The sequence below is a fragment of the Dermacentor andersoni genome, chromosome 9 (assembly GCF_023375885.2).
Source record: "Dermacentor andersoni chromosome 9, qqDerAnde1_hic_scaffold, whole genome shotgun sequence".
NCBI lineage: Eukaryota > Metazoa > Arthropoda > Arachnida > Ixodida > Ixodidae > Dermacentor > Dermacentor andersoni.
In genome coordinates, this window is record NC_092822.1 from 132454658 (window position 1) to 132480278 (window position 25621).

At 49.5% G+C, this 25621-nt stretch overlaps 1 protein-coding gene across 1 annotated transcript in view; it reads right to left on the minus strand.

Annotated features, from left to right (window-relative positions):
- Positions 1–25621, minus strand: part of Gat (GABA transporter) — a 544138-nt gene that overhangs the window by 83962 nt on the left and 434555 nt on the right. Inside the window, exons 5-6 of the mRNA XM_050177200.3 lie at positions 19846–19949; positions 17904–18028 (exon numbers count right to left, since the gene is read on the minus strand). Coding sequence (XP_050033157.1) covers positions 17904–18028; positions 19846–19949 — 229 coding nt within the window. The remainder of the gene's footprint in view (positions 1–17903; positions 18029–19845; positions 19950–25621) is intronic.

Consider the following 25621-nt stretch of genomic DNA (forward strand, 5'->3'; position numbering starts at 1 on the left):
CGCAGATAAGATGACTGTGCGGTGTTTCGATCATGGATTACTGCGCGGACGCCACAAATGCGGCTGCAAAACAAAGTGTGAGAACCTTAGTGTCGTTTCGTTAAAACACGTTGGCGGGCTAGTTGGTTAAAATTCATGGTAGAGTGTATAATCGCGACTGAACGAGGACGTAGAAAGAAACAGATACACAGACACAGTGCTTCAGAACTGCTGTGTATGTGTGTCTGTTTCTTTTACGTCCTCGTTCAGTCGCGCTTATACACTATACTTAGTGTCGCGGTTTCACATTGAGTCGGAAATTGGAGCTGTCGTCGACAAAAACATACCAGTGTCGTCGGCTCTTGGCGATAGTTCCCATCCTTTGCTCCGCCGAATAGTCGCCAGCTGTCAAGAGACCGCACAGCCTTATCCGCGTGCTACCCGTTCATGCGGATTCAGCGTGCACCACATTCTGCGACACGATCCGTCTTGAAGCCGTCCGCACTGATCTGCACGAAGGCGGACGCGGGCGGAACGGAGGTGCGGATTGGCGATGCCATTCGGGAACAAAAAAATAACCTTGGCGAGCGATAGAGTCGGCTCTCCTGTACATCATCTACCCCAGTGACACAGGCATAGACTTGGCAGCCTCTGCTTGGTGCTATAAAAGCTGCTCAGCAGCATCGTTCCCGGCAGCAAATAGAAAAGTCGCCAGGCGGCGCGGTTGTGTAGCCAAGCTCTGCACGTTCATTTCCCATCACAAGCTTGCCATTCATTACCACAACAACCTTTAAAAGACGAAGCACCGAACTCCGCCCTCGAAATTCTGTATATTTCTACGCAGATAGTACACCACTGCTGCTGTTGGCAGAGTCAAGTAATTCGATGGTGTTTGCTTTTCCAAGCCAATTTATTTGGCCTTTTCGCATGCGAAATTTTTATCCGTGTCGCGCACTCAGTCGAGGTGGGTCTCGCATGCAAATTGGATCTATTATTTAAGGGGCCGTGGGGTTCGCACAATCCACACTGTATGCCACCGCTGGGCATCGGATGGAGCGGCAGCATGACACATGTTCAGTGGGTTGAATGATGCGATAACACAGTATGCTAGAAATGAAAACGAAGAGGCCAATGATTCGTCAAAGAATAAAAAAAGTGCGAAGAAACTAGAGCGGCCAGCCACCTCAAAAGATCGAACAGAGGCAAATTTTCTTTCGCGTCGCACAACGACTGTGAAATCCATGAGGCGTCGAAACCCATGAAGTCGAATCCGGATCTGGTGCTTGCACACAGGCGCTTTCGACCACGATCTTGCACGATCCGGATCCTGTACATCACGGTCGGCGGTCGTCGTCCCCGTACCTAGCGCCCATTGAGCTCAACCAAGTGGATCTGGATTGCTGGACCGCGCAACAGCTACCATTCTTGATCGCGGTAAACATTTTTTATCCGTATCGGGCTTGATTGCGATTGAAAGTAACCGTGTCGCGCCGGTTCTAAAGAACGACCGAGAGCGAAAACCATTAAAACTGCCGCTGTAGTCATCTAGCAATGCAACTAGTAGAGTCAAGATTCGACACAGCATGGTACGCACTCTCTTGACAAATGGGCTACTTAATTACACGCCTGTACTAAAGCGCTATACTGCTTGCAACTTGTTAGTACAGAAATGTTGCCGATTAAGCACGCGCTGTGGAACAAACCGAGAAATCACAATGTGCGTTGCTCGCGAAAAGCAACCGACGCTCACTGCTTCACTCGAAGCACGCCGAAGTAAGGCTGCAGCGATATTCTCATCGCGACGAACCGATTCTCAAGGCTAAGCTACAAAGTGAGGCACCAACACTGCCGCGAATAATAATAAGCAGTAGGTACAACGACAAACTTTCTCCCTCGGACTTACTTCATTCTGGGCACAGCGGTTATACAGGTCCGCATGCGTTCCTTTTTATGTTCTTTATCCGCGAAAGTTTACAACTTGACAGGAAGCTTCCAGCACCGGTAGTTTATAACAATTTTTTTTCTCCATGTGTGCGCGTTCCTTTTTTTTTAATTTCCTTTTTTTTTAATTTTTTTTTTCGTTTTCCTATCTATCATCTTTCCAACCCCTATCCCCTTTCCCCAGTGTAGGGTAGCAAACCGGAGACTCATATCTGGTTAACCTCCCTGCCTTTGCTCTTCATTCTCTCTCTCTCTCTCTTTTTGGCAGTTCACCACGCAACAGTACCGGGCTTCCGTGGCACCTGACCACCGAGCCATCGCGAAACAACGATGACTCGAGGAGAAATTTTGCAACGATCGTGGGCATCGTGAGTGCCTCAGGGTGCCGGCGATCTGATACATGGTGACGCCGTCTCTGCTAGGGGAATTAGTGACGCTGGCGTTTGTTGGCAAACTTGTTGTTGGGGACGCTGTATAAAAGGTTATATGAAGTTGAAGGGATATGTGTCAGTGCTACGTGCTCTCCAGATGGTCCCCGCTGAAGCATTGAACAGAAACGACAACGTATCCTAAGGAGTAAAAGAAACAAGGGAGGAAAAAACAATCATCGACGATTAAGATAACCCCTAATGGGAAATTTGAGCTAAGCGCTATACGTGTTTTCATTTCTCGATACATTGGCTGCTGCGGACAATCTGTCCAGTGCGGCACGTTGTACATGGAGCTAAGTATGGCGCGACTGCCTCGCTAATCTGGAGATCGCTAGAGGCAGCGCGTGGGTGATGCGTGTGCGTGATTCACAGGAGGCGCCGCAGAGAGACCTCAAATATGACTCGCGCTACTCTGGCGCAATCTCGTAGCCATCGTCGCCACACCACTCTTCTCACGCTTTCGCCATACTCTCCTTCTTCGCTTTCCGCCTCATGATTCCGCTGCACTCTCTTTCTCCGTTTTCCTCGTAGTGTGTTTTATCCACCGCTGCGTTCCGAGTTCGCTCTTTCATCCTTTGCTCATTCGCTTGGTTACACCGACGCCGACGCTCGCCGCAGAAACTGGTGCCTAAGATCCGCGCTCTAAAAAATTACGGAAAAACTCAGCTCACAATGGCTGTCGGTGGCAATACCAATAAATTAGTAAAATCTAGCGACACACGGTATTCTTGTAGTGATTTCTTGGATATTCGTTACGTAGGATATATGCTACATATCTTGATATTGTCTCTGTTTGTTAGAGCACTCGCTTGCCAAGGTCGGTCATCAGCAGGAAGGCACGTCGACTACTGTATTATGCCGACGCAGTGGCGATGAAATGTAGAAGAAGAAATGATATCGATGGAAAGACGATGGCGGTATAACGACAACGGCACGACGGCACTAAGATGTCAATCCCTAAATTATGACAATGGTGTAACTACAACAGCTTGAAAACGACACGAAGACAATGAGAAAACGAAGACTGTATTATGGTGGCGTAACGATGACAGCATGACGACAACCAGTAGAAGAAGGTGGAATGATGGCGATGGTACGATCACGGTCGCGTGATGACGATGGAATCACAACAGATGCATGATAGCCTCTATCTAACGACGTCGCCACGACAACGGCGGCACAATTATGATTGAATGATGTCAGCATGATTACGATGACAAATAACGATATATATGTCGATGGAAGAAAAAATACCATACCACCACGAAGGGTTGATGACAACGCACGACGACAATAAGATGTCAATCCTTAAATTATGAGAATGGTTTGACTACGACAGCTTTAGGGTGACGACATGACGACAATGAGACAATGACGCCTGTGTGATGTCGATGGCTTAACGATGACGGTATGACGACAACCATATGAAGAAACTGGAATAAAGACAATGGTACAACAATGGTGGCACGATGATGACGGCATGGAAACAGAGGGATAAGCATGATTGAATGATACATATTGCAAAGAAGGGGTAAGCCCTGCTTACACGCACACAAGTGAAGTGGACAACACGAACGCCGACTATCAAATGAAGGAAGCACTGAGGCGGAAAAAAGAAAGCAGACACAAAACTCCTCTGCGCGTGCCCTGGAGTGGTAGCACCGCGTGTCAATCGGGCACACGTGCCGGTCTACGTGTACCACTATTGCTTAACGAAGTTGCAAGTAGATATGGTGTTAATGTTTTTTTCACTGCTCCTAAAAACTAGGCAAGATATGCGCAGCCGTGCACAGAAAAAAAGAGCAGGTGAAAGGCAAGAAAGGAACAGATATTTGTGCAGTGAAGCACATCAAGAACAACAACTTTAATGAGTGTCGTATGAGTGTGGTATATAAAGCTCCCTTTAGCTTTGGCCATGTCTACGTAGAGCAAACAGGGCGGTGTATCAATCAGAGGCTAATAGAACATAAAAGGTCGTTAACAGGTGGATCGCCTTCTAATCTTTCTATACATTGCCAACACTGCCAAAATGGTAACTGCACGCCTGAGTTAGATGAATGCGCGATATTGTACAGGCATAGGAATGCAGATACGCGTCTTACGATTTAGGCCTGGCATGGGAATAATGGCGGAAATGAGTGCATGAGGCAGCCTTCGGTTACCTTACATAAGGAAGAGGTCAAATGCCTTAACAGTGCACGTAGACCGGCATGTGTAGCCGATTGACACGTGGTGTTACCATTCCAGAGCATGCGCAGATGGGTTTTGTGTCGTCTTTCCTCTTTCGCCTCAGTGCTTCCTTCAGTTGATAGTGACACGTGTACTTATCTTTATTGGGCGACCACGTTTCGCCGCCTAACAAATGTTATCGCACAGCGCGGGACGCGCCTGCATGTATCCGAAGTTTCTGAAAAATTATAGATGCTTATATCCGCTATACGTTGTCGCCGAACCTTGCGTTATCTGATTTCATCGCGTAACGCGAATAGTGTAGAACTTTGTGGAAGGCACGCGGGTCCCAACGATTAGTCCGGAACGTTCGACGACTGCTGTATAAGAGCCTAGGCGCTTGATCCTCTGATCAGATTTTCGACGATCGCCGAGTGTGTTCGCCGCTACCGTTGTTCCTTGAGTGTAGCCTGTTTTTGAAGGCACAAGTTCGCCCAATAATACGCTCGTTTCGTTAATAACACTTTTGCTGCCTTCTTAACCGTCACTACCACGTGACATGAGGTGGAGGTGCTAGTGCGTTCATGTACCGAACGCCCCCTCAAAGCCGCGATCCAAGCCCGAAGCCCGAGAACAAAACCAACATCGCCCAAGAACAGCGTGCTAGCCGCAGACTGCAAGGACTGCCCCCAGAGCACGGACTTCTACCTGAGTCGACAAAGAAGATCGTCGTCAAAACAACCTCAACGGCTGCCCCAGCGTCCCCCGTTATCCTACAACAACCTCGGGGCCCACCGACCTTCCATGGAGCAGCGACTGAAGACCCGGAATCCTGGCTGGAGAACTACGAACGAATCGCGACTTTTAACAACTGGGACTCCGACGACAAGCTGCGGCATGTATACTTTGCCTTAGAAGAGGCCGCCAGAACGCGGTTTGAGAACCGGGAGTCGACCTTGACAACATGGGACCTGTTCCGTAGCGGCTTCCTGCGCGCCTTGACGAGCGTCGTGCGCAAGGAAAGGGCCGAAGCCATGCTGGACGCCCGATTGCAGCTACCTAACGAGAACGTTGCCATCTGCACGGAAGAAATGAACCGCCTGTTCCTCCACGCCGACCCAGATATGCCCGAGCAGAAGAAAGTCCGCCTTCTTATGCGTGGTGTGAAAGAAGAACTTTTCGGCGCAATGATACGAAGCCCACCGAAGACCGTAGAAGAGTTCCTTCGCGAGCCCACCAGCATTGAGAAGACACGGGAAATGCGGAACCGGCAATTCAACCGCCGTACAAACACTGCCCACTACGCAGGAACCATCAGGGCCATTGTGCGCGAAGAACTGCGCAAGGTCTTGCCTTCGTCGCTGCCTCAAGTGGTCTCGATCGCCGACATCGTGAAAGAAGAGGTGCACCGATCGCTTCGAGTTTGAGGTGCAACCAGAATTACCGTAGCCCCAGCCGGAAGCGATGACCTACGCCGCCGTCGCCCGCCGTCAAGGCCCCCCTGCACGACCGCGCCAGGACCCTTTAACGCCACAATTACGTCGTCCACCGCCGCCGTCAGCACGCCCGCCCGTAGCCCAGCGCCGCTACGCGAGGAAGACGGACATTTGGCGCGCTCCTGACCACCGTCCGCTCTGCTACCACTGCGGAGAAGCCGGCCGTGTGTACCGCCGATGCCCATACCGGGAAATGGGACTGCTAGGGTTCGCCGTTAACGTGCCGCGACCACAGCTTGGCGAACGACCTCGCGATAACGCTGACTACCTCGCCGCCACTCAGTGGAGCCCTCGACGACCGTCCCGTTCACCGTCACTAGGCCGCTACCTGTCGCCGCAGCGCCGACCATACACTGGCCCAGCCCGGTTCCGGTCAGCGAGCCCGTATCCGGAAAACTAAAAGCAGGGACCGATGGAGGTGCGGTTGCTGTTCGTCGAACTGACGAAGATCCTCCGGCGCCGACGAAGACGCCGAAGACGCTACCTCGACAACATAACGACACGCCGCCGGCCCGACGAAGTGTGGAAGCAAAGAATACGACGATGAAAAAAGACCTGACGACGTCACATACCAGCCACAGGTCAACGCGACGCAACCGTGATCCCACGCCAAGACCGAACTGTAATGCAAGACAAAGAACCACCGACCTCGACGTGCTTCTCTATGGCCACGCAGTCACCGCCTTAGTCGACACAGGGGCTGATTACTCCGTCATGAGTGGACACATCGCCGCCCAGTAGAAGAAAGTAAAAACTGCATGGCAAGGCCCTCAAATTCGGACCGCTGAAGGACACCTCATCACGCCGACTGGAATCTGCTCGGCAAGAAATTCCGTTCATGACCGGCTTACCATGCCACCTTCGTTATCCTCCAACAGTGTTCACTAGATGTCATTCTCGGCATGGACTTCCTGAACCAACGCGGCGCAATCATAGACCTGAAATCGAAGTCGATAGCGCTGTAGGGAGATGAAGCGATACCGTCGGAGAGCTCTCGTAGTCACCATGCCTTAAGCGTGCTCGAAAGTCAAGTCAGCATGCCGCCTCGCTCCAGCAATGTCGTTTCCGTCGGCACCAAAACACTTGCCGACGTAGAAGGCGTCATCGAGGGTTACCAACGTCTACTGTTCGACCGTGGAATTTGCGTCGCAAGAGGGGTCACTCGACTGCGCGGAGGGAAAACAAGTGTTGCTGACAAACTTCAGTCAGGAGTTCAAGCACATCAACAAGGGCACAACGATCGCGGAAAATCGAGGAAATTCTGGAAACCAGTAATGCATGTTTCCTCTGGGATTGCGCCGCATCTTCCCCGACGACCATGGTTCCCGAACCAGACTACAACATTAATCCATGTCTCCCCATGATGAAGCAAGAAAAGCTCAGAAGTCTGCTCCGACGATACAAAGGCTGCTTCTCGACGTCATCAAGGATTCGACAGACACCAGTCGCAAAGCACCGCATAATCACCGAGGAGTGCGTTCGACCACTCTGCCAGAGCCCTTACCGAGTTTCGCCGCGAGAACGTAAAGCTCTAAGAGAACAAGTTGACGAAATGCTGCGCGACGACAACATCCAGCCGTCGAAAAGCCCGTGGGCATCCCCTGTTGTCTTGGTGAAGAAAAAGGACGGAACCTTACGTTTCTGCGTCGATTATCATCGACTGAATAAGATCACAAAGAAGGATGTATACCCCCTCCCACGCAAGACGACGCCTTGGATCGGCTCGGCAACGCTAAATACTTCTCGTCGATGGACCTCAAGTCTGGCTATTGGCAAATAGACGTCGACGAAAGAGATCGCGAAAAGACCGCCTTCATCACCCCAGACGGCCTCTACGAGTTCAAGGTTATGCCATTTGGACTGCTCTCGGCGCCTGCAACGTTCCAGCGCGTGATGAAAACGGTTTTAGCAGGATTGAAGTGGAAGACCTGTCTCGTTTACTTAGTTTACTTGGAAATTTCGACGATCACTTTAGGCGGCTTGCAACAGTACTAGAAGTCATCAAGGCTCACTATGAAGCCAGAAAAGTGCCGCTTCGCTTACGATGAGCTTCCATTCCTAGGCCACGTCATCAGCAAGTCTTGAGTCCACCCCGACCCGCAGAAGACAGCTGCCATCGCAAAGTTCCAGCAGCCCATCGACAAGAAGGCATTGCGTAGATTTCTTGGCATGTGTGCCTACTACAGGCGAGTTGTCAAGGACTTTTCACGCATCGCTGAGCCACTCACACAGCTAACTAAATGTGACGTCGAGTTCAAGTGGGAAACGCCGCAGGCCGGCGCATTTCGAGAACTCAAACGAAGCATGCAGTCGCCGCCCGTACTTGCGCACTTCGACGAGGACGCCGATACCGAAATCCACACTGACGCCAGTAGCCTAGGCCTCGGTGCCGTCCTAGTCCTGAGCAAAGATGGCCATGAACACGTGATAGCATAAGCTAGCTGGTCGTCAAAAGCGGAAGGCAATTATTCTACAAACGAAAAGGAATGCCTCGCCATCCTTTGGACTAAAGCGAAATTTCGCCCTTACCTATATGACAGGCCATTCAGAGTCGTCAGCGACCATCACGCCTTGTGTTGGCTAGCGAATTTAAAGGATCCTTCCGGACGGCTGGCGCGGTGGAGCCTAAGACTGCAAGAATACGATATCTCTGCAACCTATAAATCCGGATGAAAACACTCTGATGCCGATTGCCTATCACGCGGCCCCGTTGACTCGCCGCCGCAAGATAACGAAGATAGCGACGCCTTACTTGGCATTTTAAGCGCGGAAGACTTCGCTGAACAGCAGCGTGCAGATCCGGAGTTGAAAAACCTCGTCGAGTATTTGGAAGGGCACACCGACGTTGTCCCTAGGGCATTTAAGCGAGGATTGTCTTCGTTCTCGCTTCAAAACAACCTACTCGTAAAGAAGAACTTCTCACCGGTCCGCGCCAACTGCTTTCTTGTTGCCCCGTTAGGACTGCGTCCAGAAGTATCGCACGCCCTCCATGACCATCCGACCGCTGGGCACCTCGGATTTTCCCGGACACTATCGAGGATACAGGAAAGGTATTATTGGCCGCGCCTGACCGCCGACGTCGCCCGTTATGTCAGAACATGCCGAGGCTGTCAGCGACGCAAGACACCACCGACAAGGCCAGCGGGATTACTACACCCAATCGAGCCTCCTTTCCACCCATTACAGTAGATCGGGGTGTACGTGTTACGACTTTTTCCGACGTCAACAACCGGAAATAAGTGGATCGTCGTGGCGACAGACTACCTCACCCTCTTCGCTGAAACTAAAGCACTGCCGAAAGGTAGCGCAGCCGAATTGGCGAAATTCTTTGTCAAAAACATCCTGCTGCGACATGGCGCCCCAAATGTACTCATTACAGACAGAGGAACGGCCTCTGCAGCGGAGCTCACCCAAGCCATTCTGCAATACAGTCAGACAAGGCACATGAGGACAACGGCCTACCAACCACAGACGAATGGTCTTACGGAGCGCCTGAATAAGACCCTCACCGACATGCTAGCAATGTACGTCGACGTCGAACACAAGACCTGGGATGCCGTCCTGCCGTACGTAACATTCGCTTACAACACAGCGGTGCAAGAAACACCACAGATCACGCCATTTAAGCTGGTTTACGGTAGGAACCCGACGACGACGCTCGACGCCATGTTGCCGCACGTCACGGAGGAGGAGAATATTGACGTCGCTACCTATCTCCAGCACGCCGAAGAAGGCGGACAGCTAGCGCGCCTGCGGTTTAAGAACCAGCAGAGCACCGACAGCCGACACTACAACCTCCGACGACGCTTCGTCGAGTACCAGCCCGGCGACCGTGTTTGCGTATGGACCCCGATACGCCGACGAGGACTGAGTGAGAAACTATATTGCGGCGCTATTTCGGACCCTACAAGGTCATCCGACTTATTGGCGCACTGGACTATGAGGTCGTGCCAGACGGCATTTCGCATTCATAGCGGCGCCGCGCACGATCTGAAGTTGTCCACCTGGTACGTCCTAAACCCTTTTACGGACGCTGGCGAACTTCCTTATTTTGTTGTTTTCTTTGCTAGGAGTGCTTTTCTTTATTACTTTTGTATGTTTGCAGCATCGGGTCGATGCTTTTTAAGAGGGGGGTATTGACACGTGTACTTATCTTTGTCGGGCGACCACGTTTCGCCGCCTAACAAATGTTATCGCACAGCGCGGGACGCGCCTGCATGTATCCGAAGTTTCTGGAAAGTCATCGATGCTTCTATCCGCTGTCTGTTGTGGCCGAACCTTGCGTTATCTGATTTCATCGCGTAACGCGAATAGTGTAGAACTTTGTGGAAGGCACGCGGGTCCCAACGATTAGTCTGGAACATTCGACGACCGCTGATCAAATTTTCGACGATCGCCGAGTGTGTTCGCCGCTACCGTTGTTCTTTGAGTTTAGCCTGTCTTTGAGGGCACAAGTTCACCCAATAAAACGCTCGTTTCGTTATTCACACTTTTGCTGCCTTCTTAACTGTCACTACCACGTGACAATAGTCGGCGCTCGTGCTGTCCACTTCCCTTGTGTCCGTGAATGCACGCCTTACGCCTTCTATTCATTATGGATCCTTACCAACTAGCTCAGGTTTCTGTGGTTCGTAAGATTGAATGATAGCAGCATGTTTGCGATATAATGACGAAGAAGGATATACGTCGATGGAACGAAAAATACCATACAAGACAGCGACGGGTTGACAACAATGGGATGACGTTACTGATGTGATGACTATAGTGAAACGACAAGATGATCGCCATGGCTCACGACGACAGCATGACCAGAATATGATGTCGAAGGGACAATATCCGCAATGTAAGGACCGCGACAGCACGACAACGATGATATGATAATGAATCCATGACGACTGTATGACGACGGTGCAATGGTGACAATGGCGTGACAATGGTGTAATTACGACTGATTCACGACACCGTGATTACGATTGAATAACGAATAAGCAATGACACCGATGTATCGACGAAGGTGGTATGGCGATGATGGAATGACGATAATATGAATTAGTTATTGAGGTGATGACGATGATGAAACGACAGCCTGATAACGATGGCATGACAACATTGGTATGACGACGAGTTTGTAATGACGACAGCTCACGGCGATATGACGAGAGACGGAAGTCGAGGATACAAGGAGAACGACCGAGAGGGCATGACGAAGGTGGTATAACAAATGCATGACGACAACTGTATCACGGAGACGAAATGACGACGATGGCGTGACAATGGTGGCCTAATTACGACTTAATGACGACACCATGATTATGATAAGATGACGAATAACCAAAGACGTCAATAGATCGATGAATGTTGTACGACTATAACGGGATGACGACACTATGATGTTATTGAAGTAACGACGATGGTAGGAGCACAATGGTATGACGACGACTGTGTGACGGCGATGGCTCACGACGACTACATCTACGACAACGTGTGCACGACGATTGTAAGGCGACGACGCAATGACGACGATTGCGTGATAACGCCATGAGGACAATGATATGATGATTGTTGTATAATGACAATGGCGTAGCCTTGAAGGTATCATGAGACTTGTATGACGAAGATAGCATAAGGAGAATCGGATGGCGAAGCTGGTGTTACGACGATAGCATGACCACGTCGGCATGGCGATGACGACATGACAAGGGCGGCATAATCAGGTTTGAATGAGGACAGTATTATTGAGAGATAATGACGAAGAAAGCTGAACATCGATGGGCCAACGAAGAGGGTATGACGACCACAGCATGATGACAATGGGATGACGTTACTGGAGTGATGACAATAATAAAATGACAGTGTGACCAGAACGGTGAGGCGACAGCTGTGTGACGATGATAGCGTAATTTCGGCGGCCTGACGAGAGTGGGGCGATAAACCTGGAATGACTACGACAGAATGAATACGACAGCATCACCACCACTAACAGATACTTCTTGGCTAAAACAAACCAATTAGACAACTTGGGTCATTGGGTAAGAGTAGAAATCACAACTGAAGTCAGTTCCCAAAGCTGAAATGACGAGGATTGAATGACCACGATGGCAATACAATGGCGGTTAGACAAGTAATGCACGATGACTGTGCGACGACGGTGGTCTGAAGACCGCTGAACGATGAGAGTCATATGACAAAGCTAGAACGAAGACGATACCATGACCACGATGTCGTCACTTACTCGAGCGTTTGGCCATTTCTATTAGACAACTTGGCACAGTGCGTGCGAGGTAAAAAGCGTGACGTCATATAACTGCATGACCAGAATAAAATCACATAGCTGGAAAGACGAGAGTAGGACGACCTTGATGACATAAATAGCAGGAGTGCATACTTATGGAGCGAACATTTAGGCAACATGGTCCACTGAGCCGGCATAAGAGGCTGATTGAAAGCTGAAAGGTTGAAATGGGCTGAAATAGTGACTCCAATAGGGCCGAAATGAAAATCTAGGGACTGGCTGAAAAAAAAATACAGTGGCGTTTCATTTCGTGAACGCACGTGACGCGCCAACTAAGTGTTCTATAGCGTTCACGAAGCTATCGGCCCTCGGTGCGCCTAGACGCCTACACTCTTTGCTCGTCGCAGTTCGCTTTCAAGATTAGGTTCGCGCAGACACGCCATATGCAGAAGCCAGCGGAGTTGAACGCCCCCCTTTCTGTTACCCCTCCTTCCGGTGCCTTGCGTGCGACGGAAAGCAGTGCGCTTCCTTCCCTCTTTGCTTCCTTGCGTGCGCAAGACTGAGCCGCCATCGTCGGCTAACCATCACGCGCTTTCCCTCACACTTACAACATACAGGCAAGCAGGGACGGTGTTATCACGAGAGGAACCCACTACGTCCATACTGCATATTCTATTGCACTACAACCCGTAGCAATTGACACAGAAGGTCGACTCTGCGCGCCTCCGCCTACCCTCCTCCTCCGCGTCGCTTCGCTCGACGCCACGTAGACTTTCTTCCAGGTGGCGTTGCTTTGCTGCGTGCTCAGCATGTGATAGGAGGTCAGAAGATTTGGTTATGGGATTTCATCGTAGGTCTTTTCTTCTTTCTCCTTTTTTTCTTTTTAAACCTGAGTAGGACATTAGCCAGTATAATACCAAGAGCTTGGTGGCGCAACCCACCGCTCCATTAGAAAGGGAACGCTCATAATGTCCATCCATCCTCAGCGCGCTCTTTCGTACTTTCCATGGCGTGCGATTCTCTTCTTTACCTCTAGGTGCCTTCCTCCTCCGGCGCTCGCTTCCCTCGGAGTTTCAAACATGCTTTCGCCGAATTCACTGGCGGGCTATGTACGATTGCGCGTATAACCGAGGGCACTTCGATGCGTAGCAGCCATAACCAAATCTCACATGGCGCCTATGATGCATCGATGTTGCTGTTGTCGACAAGCTGTGCCAGCGCTGATGTGTCGACGCAATCATGAGTGAGATCGCGGATGTAACGAAAGTGTTACTGCATACAAACTACTATTACACAGTTAACCTTATTTTAACAGGTAAAAATTTAACATCCCTATTCATAAAGCATTTTTTTTCTTTGGTCCGACGCCCTGTACTGTTAAGAGCGTTTCCTTGAGATTTTAAAGGACAAACGCCAACTTCTTTGACTCGAAGCCCCCTTCGACTATGCATCCTCTTAAAGCGCCCGTGTGACAGTGCGCGTCCTTCCTTGAAGCAAGGGTTATTTGGTTCAAAGGACTTTGAATGCGCACGTGCTACTCGGGTATTAAGCAGGAGCCACATGGTACGAGTCGGCGTCCGATCCGACATGTGGCGCTGCATGCTCCGGCAAGCGGCATACGACGATTCGGGACACACGGTGCGTGCCTCCGAACGATCGAGCGGCGTCCAGATCCAGCCCCCCAGCTTGAACGCTCAAATGACTTCATATCCACGCTGAGACACGCAATATAAACAGCTCTTCACAACATTGCTTCGCTTTACGCAAACACTGTCGATAAAATTATGTCCCTGCGAGTGACAACACTTCACGATGGCACGTTGTCCAGTCACGGCTCAGCTGACAGCCAGCGACAGGGCGTAGACCTAGGTAGGCGGACCCTGCGGCCGACAGCGCTTGTGATACAGCCCGAACTCGTCGACGAGCGCTCATTCTTGCCAAACGATTAACACTGTGCACTTAGGTCGCCCGTAATTAGATACAATTGGTTTACTCGACGCAGTTATTGCGAAGAACAAACGTGCAAGCGAAGCGAGCAGCCTCGCTCGGACTGTCGGTTTGTGATGTATGCCCGCGAAATGCCCTCGCATCACGGCTCCCGATCTGTCCAGTAGCCTAGTACTACTGTAATAGATGCTGCTATGCAGTGGAGGCACACGCTCAAGATAATTTTACTGAACTGGTAACTATTTCGTGTCGGAAAGAAACTGCAGCTGGCAAGAAAAAAAGAAAGATGGCGAGAAACCTGCCCGCCGGCGCCGCCTTTGTGAAGAGAACGTCAGAGAACGTCACATGCCAGCCGCGCTGTCGTTGGCTGCGGCCAAAGGACGGTGCGGTTGTCGGACGCGTCGGACGATGAAAATCTGCCGGATTTGTCGCACGCCAGGCATCCGATTTGGCACTTCGGCATGGCAAAACCCCTCAATTCCGGCTGCTGTTCCGGCACGTCGGACGCCGGTTCGGACACTGAATCGGACCGTGTGCCTCCCACTTTACTCCGTGGCTCCGACATTTCTCCGAAAGGTGCCGTGCCGTTAATGTAAGCATATTTACATAACATCATTTGCACGATGGTGACACGATGGAATCACAAGCGAGTGCTGAAGGTGCTGTGCACAAAGGCACGCGACAACAGCGCTTATATTCAAGCCAATACACTATCTAACTTGGTCATTCTACCTTTCGGGCCGGCGCTCCATTTCTGCAGGAAAAGGTCAATTCTTCGTCTGAGGAAAAAATCGCGCGAGGAAAATCTCACGCAATCTTGAAAACGTTGTGTAGGATGCTAAGGCGCACTTTCTTGGAATCACAAGCAATATTGTGAGCGCTACACTTGCCTGGCCTTCAAATTCATTATCTCCACATATTGTCATCCATCGTGCATCTTTTCCATCTGTACATATCGTCAACAGCTGCACAACTTGATCCTCGTGGTAGCAGCATGAGCTCGGCTGGAATAAAGCGGTTCCTTACAAGTATATCCCAACTACTTCAAAAGGCGAAGCGTGCAAGACAGAAGTTGTAAAGAGCCAGAAGGAGCTCTTGTCGGTCGTTTGCGGCTTTGGCAATGAGCGCAGGATGCAACGTACTTTGCGACGGCTGAAGAAAGATTAGGCAAGCAGCAGCGACTGCGTATTCTTTCGTAAGTATTGTGGTAGCCTAGACGACCAGCCATCGGATGATCGTCAAAGGCTTGGAGCACCTCACGTTGCAGAGAATGTGGTAAGATCGGGAGCCATTTGTTGCCATCAACGTGATAAATGTAGCCATGTAAAGCCCCAATGTGCAGCTTGAATTGATTAAGTTGTCGACGTAGTCAGGCTTTCGGAGATGACGAAGACCCTTCCATGCGTTGGAGAATAGTTAGGCAGTATGGGTTGACACGTTGGTGGGACACAAGGGCAGATGGGGTTGTCGGGTCTTAGCCAATCGAGGGTTGCGACGGGCAAAGCCGGTGAAGAGGTCTCGGGACGTACGCTAATATGGAGAGGCGATGGTGAATCGTCATGTTTCGGCAGAGGGTAGCGCGATAGAGCATCGGCGTCTTGACGCTTCTTCACAGCCCTGTACGTAACATCGAAATCATACTCCAGTAAGCGAAGCCACCAAAGACCCAGGCGACCCGATAAATTCTGTAGCGATGAAAGCCAGCACAGCACGTTATGGTCGGTAACGACTGTAAAATGGTGGCCATGAATATATGGACGAAATCTGCACTGGGGGGGGGGGGGGCAAAAAACAGCAAGGAAAACCCTGCTCGATTATGGTTCCCTGCTCGATTCTTCTCTGTAGTGGTTAGTGTACGACTACCGTAAGCAAGTACTCTTTCGCGGAAGATGTCACGTCGCAGTAGAATTGCACCGATACCATGACTGTTAGCGTCAGTGTGAAGGATGGTGAGCACGTTTGGATTGAAGAGGCACAGTACTGGGTTTAACGTCAGGGCATGATTCAATCTTGTGCATACATGACACGCCCCAAAAATTTTTGTTGATGAAACTGCTCAAAAAGAATGCGCACGCCAGTGATCCTGTTCTTTCATATGGTGGTGTACTGGAGGTTACTGCAAGGGCTGCCATGAAGCTTTTGTAACTTATCTCAGACTTCGCGTCCCCCATGCCAAAGCCTTGTCCACATTACTGAGCAATGTCCTGCGCTGCCCGATGAATCCACTAAGCTGGGGATGAACAGTGTGAAACCAGTTAACAGGCTCACCAGATAGCTCCCTTAAGAAGGCCGAGATACAGGAGTGGTCAGAATGCGGACTTCCAGCCTCATATGAGTCATCGATAGGTCACATTTCTTCAGTTTATGCCTGTCAGCCGAAGCTTTGAAAAAAAAAAAGCATTTCTGTGGTTTTGCCAAGATAGAGAAACGTCAGGTCGAGCAGTACATTCGAAGGATATTTTTGTACTGCTTGGCAGCTATGAGCGCCCAAACAAAATAAATAACATAAGCAGTCACGAAGGCGATTATCGTGAGCTAGGAGGCGCACTCTGCTAACCTCAGACTGCGCACGTGGCCTCATTCCTTCGCGCTCTATTGTCATGCCTCACGCGCTGACCAGAAAAATGTGAGTTAATTCTGCGTAGGCTTCGAATGCATGCATCCCTATCTTTTCACGACACGGAAAAGTGGGAGAGAAACAGTAGTATACTAGTGAACCCATTATATCGACCAGTAGCTGCTCCCTTTACGATCAAGGGAACGAGCCCGTGGACACACATAACTTAGTATGTACTTGTCCCACTATTATGTATATGAGACGTCCCCACGCAGCTCAAGTCCAAGTCAGCTTGCAAGACGAACGTGGACTAAGACAGGGCTTAACGGCACCTCATACCACAAGCTGCTCTCTTACATTTGCGAAGCCAGTTTAAGCTTCCTGCTTCGAAAGAAGAGCACGGTGCTATTCTCACCCCATCGCCTCGAAAACCTTGAGGCCATCCCCTCAATAAAGATGTTCTGAAGAGATCGTCTTCTTAGCCGACTTCAGAAAGATTTGGCGTATGTGAGATATGGCTATCTTTTAACCACTTCAAGGAAAAAAACGGTTAGGTGACTTGTATATGTGTTATGAGCATGGCAATGGTAGAACTTGGTCGAAGAAGCGAGTCTGACTGCGCAGTTGCGCTGCCACGATTGAGTGCACGCGGAGGCTAAAGCGGCGCGCCGGCCTCAGGATTTCTACACTGAGTGGTCACCCTTCAGGCCTCATCGCAGCGCAGTATATCAGTGTGCGTGAAAAGAAGGTTGTACTTCAGCGTAGCGCGGACATGCGCTACACGTGGCCAAGCTCTACTACGCCGGAGAAAAGTGGACGCGCACACATTCTAGCGTCTGGCACAGTCTGCCTGAAGGGTAGACTTGCTTGATCGACCTCATCGTGCTTTGTCGTGACCGGTGCGGGAATAGAACATGTCCTATCTCCCGCCGAAACCGCTAGACTAGAATACATTGTGCGCCAGTTTGACTTGCCGGCAATTCCGCCCATTGACATTCCTTTCTGCACTTTTTCTGCAACCATTTCTCTCCTCACACCTGCTTATACTAGAAGGGCGTTGTCTTCCATCAATATGAAAACATACAATGCGTAAAGCGGCATCCGGCACCACCTAAAAACTGGCATACTGCAGCTATCCGGTCAGCGCTCACCGGAGGCTGCGACGTCGGCAATGTCCTTGCCCTGCGAGTGCGCCATGAAACCGATCACCGAGAAGATGACGAAGCCGGCGAACATGGATGTTCCGCTGTTGATGCAGGACACGATCAGCGCGTCCCTGCGAAGAGAATAAGCATATATGCAGGAAAGCCCAATGTATATGCAGAAACATGCTATAAACGTTTATCGCAATTAAAACGATGCCGGCATGCACTTCGGAGCACAAACGCTTCAACGCCAGGTGCGACACTGACCATCTGTATGGTCGATGTTCGAGTGCTTTTCGTCTTCCTCGCTCTGATAGCGAGCTTCACCGACAGTACTTCGACAAGCATTTGATTGATCAGCATTCGTTGAAATCCTGGCGAACCGTCTTCTGTAATTACCCTTTTTTGTTCATGCTGGGTTATTCAACACTGCAAATTACTGGTGCAGCTCCAGGCATTACTTATTAAGAGTTTTATACAATTGAACGCAACAACAGCTTTTATATATAGTATTTAGTGAAACTTACTGTATTAAATAAGGCGTTCTTGAGAAATTAGTAAAGTAGCAGAGAAATCTGTCGAGCGGAAACATTTTGGCGCTAAATTTACACTTTAGACGATATCTACATCAGGCAAAAAGAAAAAGAAAATAACAATTAAGATACAATAGTGAGACAAGCACTGTCGCCCGAATTCAACTGCTTCAACGCTTCCCTCAAGGTTTCCTGCGTACTGAAAAGTGTGTAGATATAATTAAGTGCACAAAGTAACACAACGGGCAATACGTGACAAGCGTTGGCGCGTGAACACGCACCTTAAGAGCAAACCGGACGCAGGCATTCGAACGCAGACTTTACTCTGAGCTTTGTTCTTAGACGCACCAAGCTTATACAATGCATCAACAACAGCAACCCAAGAGGCATTTTTGGTGAAAATTTAATGCACAATCCAAATCGCCTCCCGCGAGAACTGTATCTCTAAACACACAACAACAACAAAAGACAACACAGTTGTTAGCCCGAAAGAGGTATGTCTGCTTCGCTGACGCACGCGCTTTGCTTCTGCGCCGGCTTCTCTGATTATGCAAGTGGTTGCAAGTGATTGCGCAAGATTTGCCCTTGCGAGCAACCCTGAAGCACTGGATTGCCTTCAGTAATCCAAATGTGTAAATGCAACTCTTACTCGACTGTGGGACATCACAGAATGGGAGGCCACCACTGTGTCGTCGATTTACTCTGGCCTGTTCGAACCAAGGTGAACAAAAAAGTTTTCTAAGAGAGAACTGGCCTTCTTGAAGGAAGTACACGAAGAAAGCGATCGTGATGATTCAAAGCATTTTGTGTTGTTTGTAGATCTTTTTTCATTCTTGGATAACTTCCTTGCTACAAAAAGACTTGTTGGATTACCTCTTTCAATGTATTGTGTAGATTCGCCGCAAATAACAATAAAACCTCACTTGGAAGTAAGCGCTATTCTTCGTCCTGGTTACGTCCTTGTCTACCCTTTTTCTCATTCCTTCATTTTTTTGTGCTCTACATACAAAAAAAAAATATGCAAAGAATGCTAATGCACCCATATCTAATGGCTGGCAGGGACATAAATAAAAACGTGAGTTAACAAAGAACAGGGATGTGTGCAAGTAGTAGTATTGATCCGGTGAAGTATACCCTTGCGCTGTTCGCTTTCTGCCCCAAGCATCCTTTGTACTAACAACGCACCTGCGCAGTTCTTGTTACATCATAGTGATTATTTATGACGTTGCTGGCGCTTCGTGTGACGCTGACTCGTGCGGTCCGGCTGAAAGTTGACGTCAAAATGGACCTCGCTTTGTGCTCAGTAAGAAGCGCAAGGTAACAGCCTATCTGCAATGATGCAACATTTAGGACAAGCAATGCTTTGAATAAAGGCAAAAGCTTGCGTTGTCAGAGCCTTGAAGTGGTGCACTTACTTGTACACGTTGTTGTGATACTTGTTGTAGCTCCCTAGAGCTATAAGGGAACCCAGTCCTAATCCGTACGAAAAGAAGATCTGTGTGGCAGCGTCAATCCAAACCTGCGGCAAATAAACGGTAAACAAAATGTGTAGCAACAACCATTAAGGGACCATGCCTTAGCCGTCTCACTATATTTGCCTTATCACTGTAATAGAGAGTGGAGGGCCAAGTATGGTCATGCACATTAAAAAAACTAAACTCTCAGCGAACACTTGAACTCGAAATTTCAATTTGAAAGTGCTACTTTTCAACCCTTCCCACAGACAGCGACTGCCATTTTTTGTATTTGTATTTACTGCTAGTCCGTCCTGGCCCGTGCAGGAGTGGGTACATAAATGGGTTAGTAGTAGGAGGTACGGAAAAGTGGTAATTATGGTGACAATTAAATACGGTGTATTAGGTTCATGAAAGTGTCAATGTTATTGTAACACCCAATATCTTTAGGCAAACTGTTTCATTGGAACATAGCCGACAGAAAAAGGGAGTATTTTTGAGCGTTCACACGAGATAATGGTTGGTGGATTGTTTTGAAATGCTTTAGTGTATATGAGTGCTTTCAAGGGTCTCGCAGTTAATTAGAGCGTATTATGTTGAAATTGCCGTGGTATAATTCATAAAAGAATTTTATTCTTGAAATTATTATTCTCTGCGGAAGTGGTTTAAGATTTGCCCTTGCCAGCAAACCTGAAGCACTAGATTGCCTTCAGTAATCCGACTGTATAAATGGGACTGCTAGTCGACTGTGGGACATCACAGAATGGGAGGCCACCACTATGTCGTCTGCTTTGAAACAATGCGAGACCACGTCGAATGGTTTATGGGATGTTTCTATCTTTGTTTTTACCCTCCTTAACGTTAACGTTTGTCACAGGGCAGTTCATGGTTTACTGGATATTATGACTGCTGTGCTAAGTGAAGCATATTGGAAACCAACTGTTGAACCAACTTTGGTCGCCAAGTATGTATTGGTATTTGCAGCATTTGAGCTATCCTGTTTCACGCCATTTAGGGTCCTGAATAAGTACCCTTCTTCAATGACAAAAACATCCTTTAAAATGTATGCGGTGCCACGTAGGATTGAACTGCCGTCATATATATTCAAGTATTAGAGGTCTTTCCGGCAACATCGTTTTACGGGGACGTGCAACATTGGCGCCTGGCTCTACTGCTATCATGCGTTTCGTCGGTGGCAGTGCTGCGCTGCCCTATATTGCTTCAATACTAATCGTATTACTGTCAACAATTATCGTGAGGTAGGTTCTGGCGGAACTTCTTATATTCAGATTTTCCGTAAATTATTATTTTGTCCACAGGTGAGAAGAAAGTTGCTATGGTAAAGTCTTTATGCTTTTAAAGCTCGATCACGCGTTGTGTAGATTTTGCCTTGTGCCACCAAATTGGCTTTGTCGCCAAAACTACTGCTACAAATGAACTAGTCTTACCAGAGAAGTGATGCAGTATCGCCTACGAAGTGCGAGCAATTTTATTTTCTCTCTACATTTGCAACACTACTAAGCAGGCACTTGTCACCTTTGGATACTGTTAGCTGCTGTGTAAACTACGTCGCATCGGCGTCTTGAGTGCTTTGGAGGTTGACTTCTACTGACAACCTCATTTTCGGCGCTTCCTGTAGTGTGGGTAGGTCCCAAGCTTGAGGCTTATTGTAATCTTCGTCATGTCATCTGTGCCGCCGACGCTGTTTTTCCGAGCAGGACAACCGAGAATTGCACGCAAACACGCCGTCATCTTGTCAAGAACAATTTTTATACGGCGCACATAATGTAATGATCGTCTATTGCATTATTGTTAGTTAAGGCCTCGAAAATACGTGCACATGTTCCAATTCTCTCAGAGTCAGTGGGGAGCGCAGAACGTTGCGATAATTGGCCATAACTGTTGTTGCGCACGTGATAGCCTTACGCAATAAAAAAAAAATAACGTTGCCCAACAGGTCAATTAGCTCGCTCGGCTCCATATTACTCCTGTGGTGGGTTCAAATCGCAATGGGGATGTCGCGCAGACGTCTTATTTTTCTTCACGCTGCAGCAATGGCGAAGCAGAGGCTGTCGAGGTGGCCTGGCGACGAAAACGAAATCATCGCCGTGTGTCCTCGATGACGACAACGGCTATCGTCAGCGTAATAGAACGGACCGGGTAAACTCGGTTTCGAGCATGCTATCGCAATAAAAGAAACAGCTAATACTCGGTCAAGAGGCACACGCAAAATCAAAACGGCGCACTACGTCCCTGATGTGTTTCCAGCTCGTGCAGTCACTTTCGCTTTTTGCACTACACAAAAGCACCGTCTCTGGTGATTCTGATTGACTTTTGGGGGTTTTGGGGGTGTCACTTCGTCTCCACTGAGTGGTGGCACAATGCTCTACGGTTCAATTGGGACACGAAAATAACAAAGACAACTTTTCTACCGCACCGACTGCACTAAATGTTTGCCAATTTGCTTGGGAGCGCGTGTGGATTAATATGCACTGCATAATTTAATCTCGAAAATAATCTGCCATGTTTTCATTAAAATATATTTCTGCTTAGGAAACATTAGGCAAATAGGGCAGCTACACCTTTGGCAGAATTACCTGTCTGGTTAAGCAAGTTATCAGGCAACAAAAAAATTATCTCTATGAGAGGGCCGTCAGGTTTCACCTGATGGTCCCCGAGTGGGCCTAGCCAGGTGACGTGGAGCTTGCTTACGTCTATAGTGGACCGAATAAAGTTGTTTCTCTCTCTCTCTCTCTCTATGAGAACAGTAATAAACCAATGCCGAAAGAGCTGCATTAATATGTACCGCCAAGAAAACAAAAACGAAACCTGCAAGTGAGAGCTACAGCAGTTCAGTTCACCTGATTCTGGCTTGCTTTCTTGTCTTCAAGGCACCACGACGGCCACAAAGCGAATCTTGAACCACTGAACTAAAGATGTCCCCAACCACACAAATTCTTTGAACAAACTCTTCATGAACACCAAAGATCATTCCGCAAAAGACAACATATTGTCAAACAGATTTTTTTTCAGTCTCTGTCTCCAAGTACGCACGCTGGGGAACAAAATGTAACGACAGAGAACAAGACGAAGAAACTTTATTAAAGAATGGTCCGGCAGTTTTTGTTGTGGTGACGACTCAGGTGGGGCCTCGAAGTCCTTGGACTCGAGCGGCATCTTCGGCTTGCCGGACAACCCAGAGCAGGTCCGCCAACTCTGAACTTTTGAGAGCCGCCTCCCAGCGGCGGCGACGCCAGTGGTGAAGGTCCGTCGTGACTCCCGCAACCGGGGCAACGTCGGGAAGAAACGAGCTCGAGGCTTTCCGTAGTCTGGCAACGGCCGCGATTATGGACGCGTCACGAACGGAGGAGGTTTCAGTACCTTTGTTGTCGGCACATTCCCAGAGCATGTGTCGCAGCGTTCGTCTCTGTCCGCAAGATTTACACGCATCTGTTGGATATAAACCCGGGTAGCAGTGATGTAAGACGGGGGCGCTAGGGTAGCTGTGTGCCTGGAGCAACCATAAAGTTACGGCCTCGTTTCTGTTTAATTTATCATGCGGTGGCGGTAATGTGCGTCTTTCGAGTCTGTAGTGTTGGGTGAGGCCTCGGCACGTGGTTATGTGATCGCCCCACGCTCACTGTGATTCTTGTTGCTGCATTTCTGTCGTAGTGTCCCGATCCGGCTAATTCGATGCCCCACTCTCGGGGGCGGAGGTGGCGGCCACATAATCTGCGGCGGCTCGGCGTGTGAGGCATCGAGCCGTGGCGTGGGCCACCTCGTTGCCCGCGAGCGGGACATTGTTGTGTGCCGGGGTCTAGAGGAGGAAGACCGTAGAATTTTGGGCTTGCTAGAGCGATGGCGAGTCGCCGTCGTCACAAATTTGGAGTATGCGGGACGCTTCCCGCGAGACGCGACCGCGCGCGAAGCCACGAATTGCCGCCTGCGAATCGCTGATCGCGATCGCAGCTTTCGACACCGCGGCGAGTGCTAGGGCTATCGCGGCTTCCTCGGCCGCCTCCGTGTGCTCTCTGATCACCGTGACGCTCGCGACGCACTTACCCGTGCGGTCTACAACCGCGATCGCGTGTGCGCTTCTCTCTCCTCCATATCGGGCAGCGTCTACGTACACCGCCTCGTTACTGTTGCGAAACTTCTTCTGAAGATCGCTGCCTCGTTTGTTGCGTCTCCCGGCGTGGTGCGTCGGGTGCATGTCCTTGGGAAGCGGCGGGATGATTAGGCGGTCACGGAACGATGACGGAACCGCCGCCTTTCTTCCATACTGAGTGTGCTACGTGATTAGGAGTGACTCGAGGATGCATCGCCTCGATTAACTCGTCAAGTGAGTTGTGAAGTCCGAGCTCTAAGACTTGTCGGTGCTCGGATTGAGTGGAACGCCGACCGCCCTTTTGAAAGCCTTTCGTATCATGCATTCGACCTTGTTTTTTGGCACCCTATCCACTTCACACACGGGGCAACATACGTTATGCGGCTTATCGCGTACGCCTGCACAAGATGGATCGCACAGTCTTCAAGCACACCATTGCGTCTATTCGTGATGCGACGCAAGAGTCGGATTGTGTCATCTACCGAACGACGAAGTCTTCGCACCGTCTCTACGTTATGGCCATTTGCCTGCAGGTGTAACCCCAGGATGCTAATTTTGTCTACGTGCGGTACGGGAGTACCATCTGCCAATGGAATGCGTATTTTAGAGTATTTCCGTTCCTCGTCGCGCACGGTTTTACGACCTCTTCTTGTTGGTTTGTAGATTAAGAGTTCGTACTTGGTAGCCGAGCACTCGAGGCCCGTTCCACTAAAGTAATTCTGGACCACATCTACTCCTGCCTGTAGCGTTCGCTCGACGTGACTGCCACATCCTCCCACGGGAACCCAGAGGGTGATGTCATCCGCGTATCGACTGTGATGCAATCGTTCTACTTCTGTTGATTTCTCTGGAAGACCGAGTAGAACTAAATTAAAGAGTAATGGTGATATGACGGATCGTTGCGGCGTGCAACATGGAACCATCTCAAATTCCCGCGATTCCTCGTCGCCGACGACGACGCATGCGGGCCTGCCCGCGAGGAAATCTCTAACGCAATAATACGTCCTTTGGCCTAGTCTTAATATTCTAATTGTTTTTAAGATCGCTTCGTGTTTACCGTTGTCAAAGGCGTTTTTAATATCTAGGCCGAGAATCGCCTTAGTAGAGCTGGTAGTGTCTTCTACGATCTCGTGTTTAAGCCGAAGCAATACGTCCTGTGCGGAGAGGTTGCGGCGGAATCTTGGCATGGTGTGCGGGAATGCGTCACGGTTTTCGAGAAAGTCGGTCACGCGGGTGAGAACTGGTGTTTCATGACTTTGCCGATGCAAGACGTAAGCAAAATCGGTCTTAGATTATCGAGCGTAACTTGCTTGCTTGGTTTAGGAATGATGATAACGCGGGCCCGTTTCCACGATTCCGGAAGGGAGCCCCCTTGCCAGCACTCGTTGACGTAGGTCGCGAGTGGGGAGATTGACTCGTCGTCTACGTTACGGAGAGTCTTTTTGATAACCCGGTCCGGGCCGGGCACCGATCGGGTGTTAAGTTCGAACAGGACTTACCGAATTTCTCCTTCGCTAAATACCGTGTCCAATTTCTGGTTTGTGACACCATCGTATTCGGCGTGCTGGATGTTTTCGGTCTTCTTAAAGTAACGGTCACGTATTGCGTCGAGGAAATTATCGTCTTTAT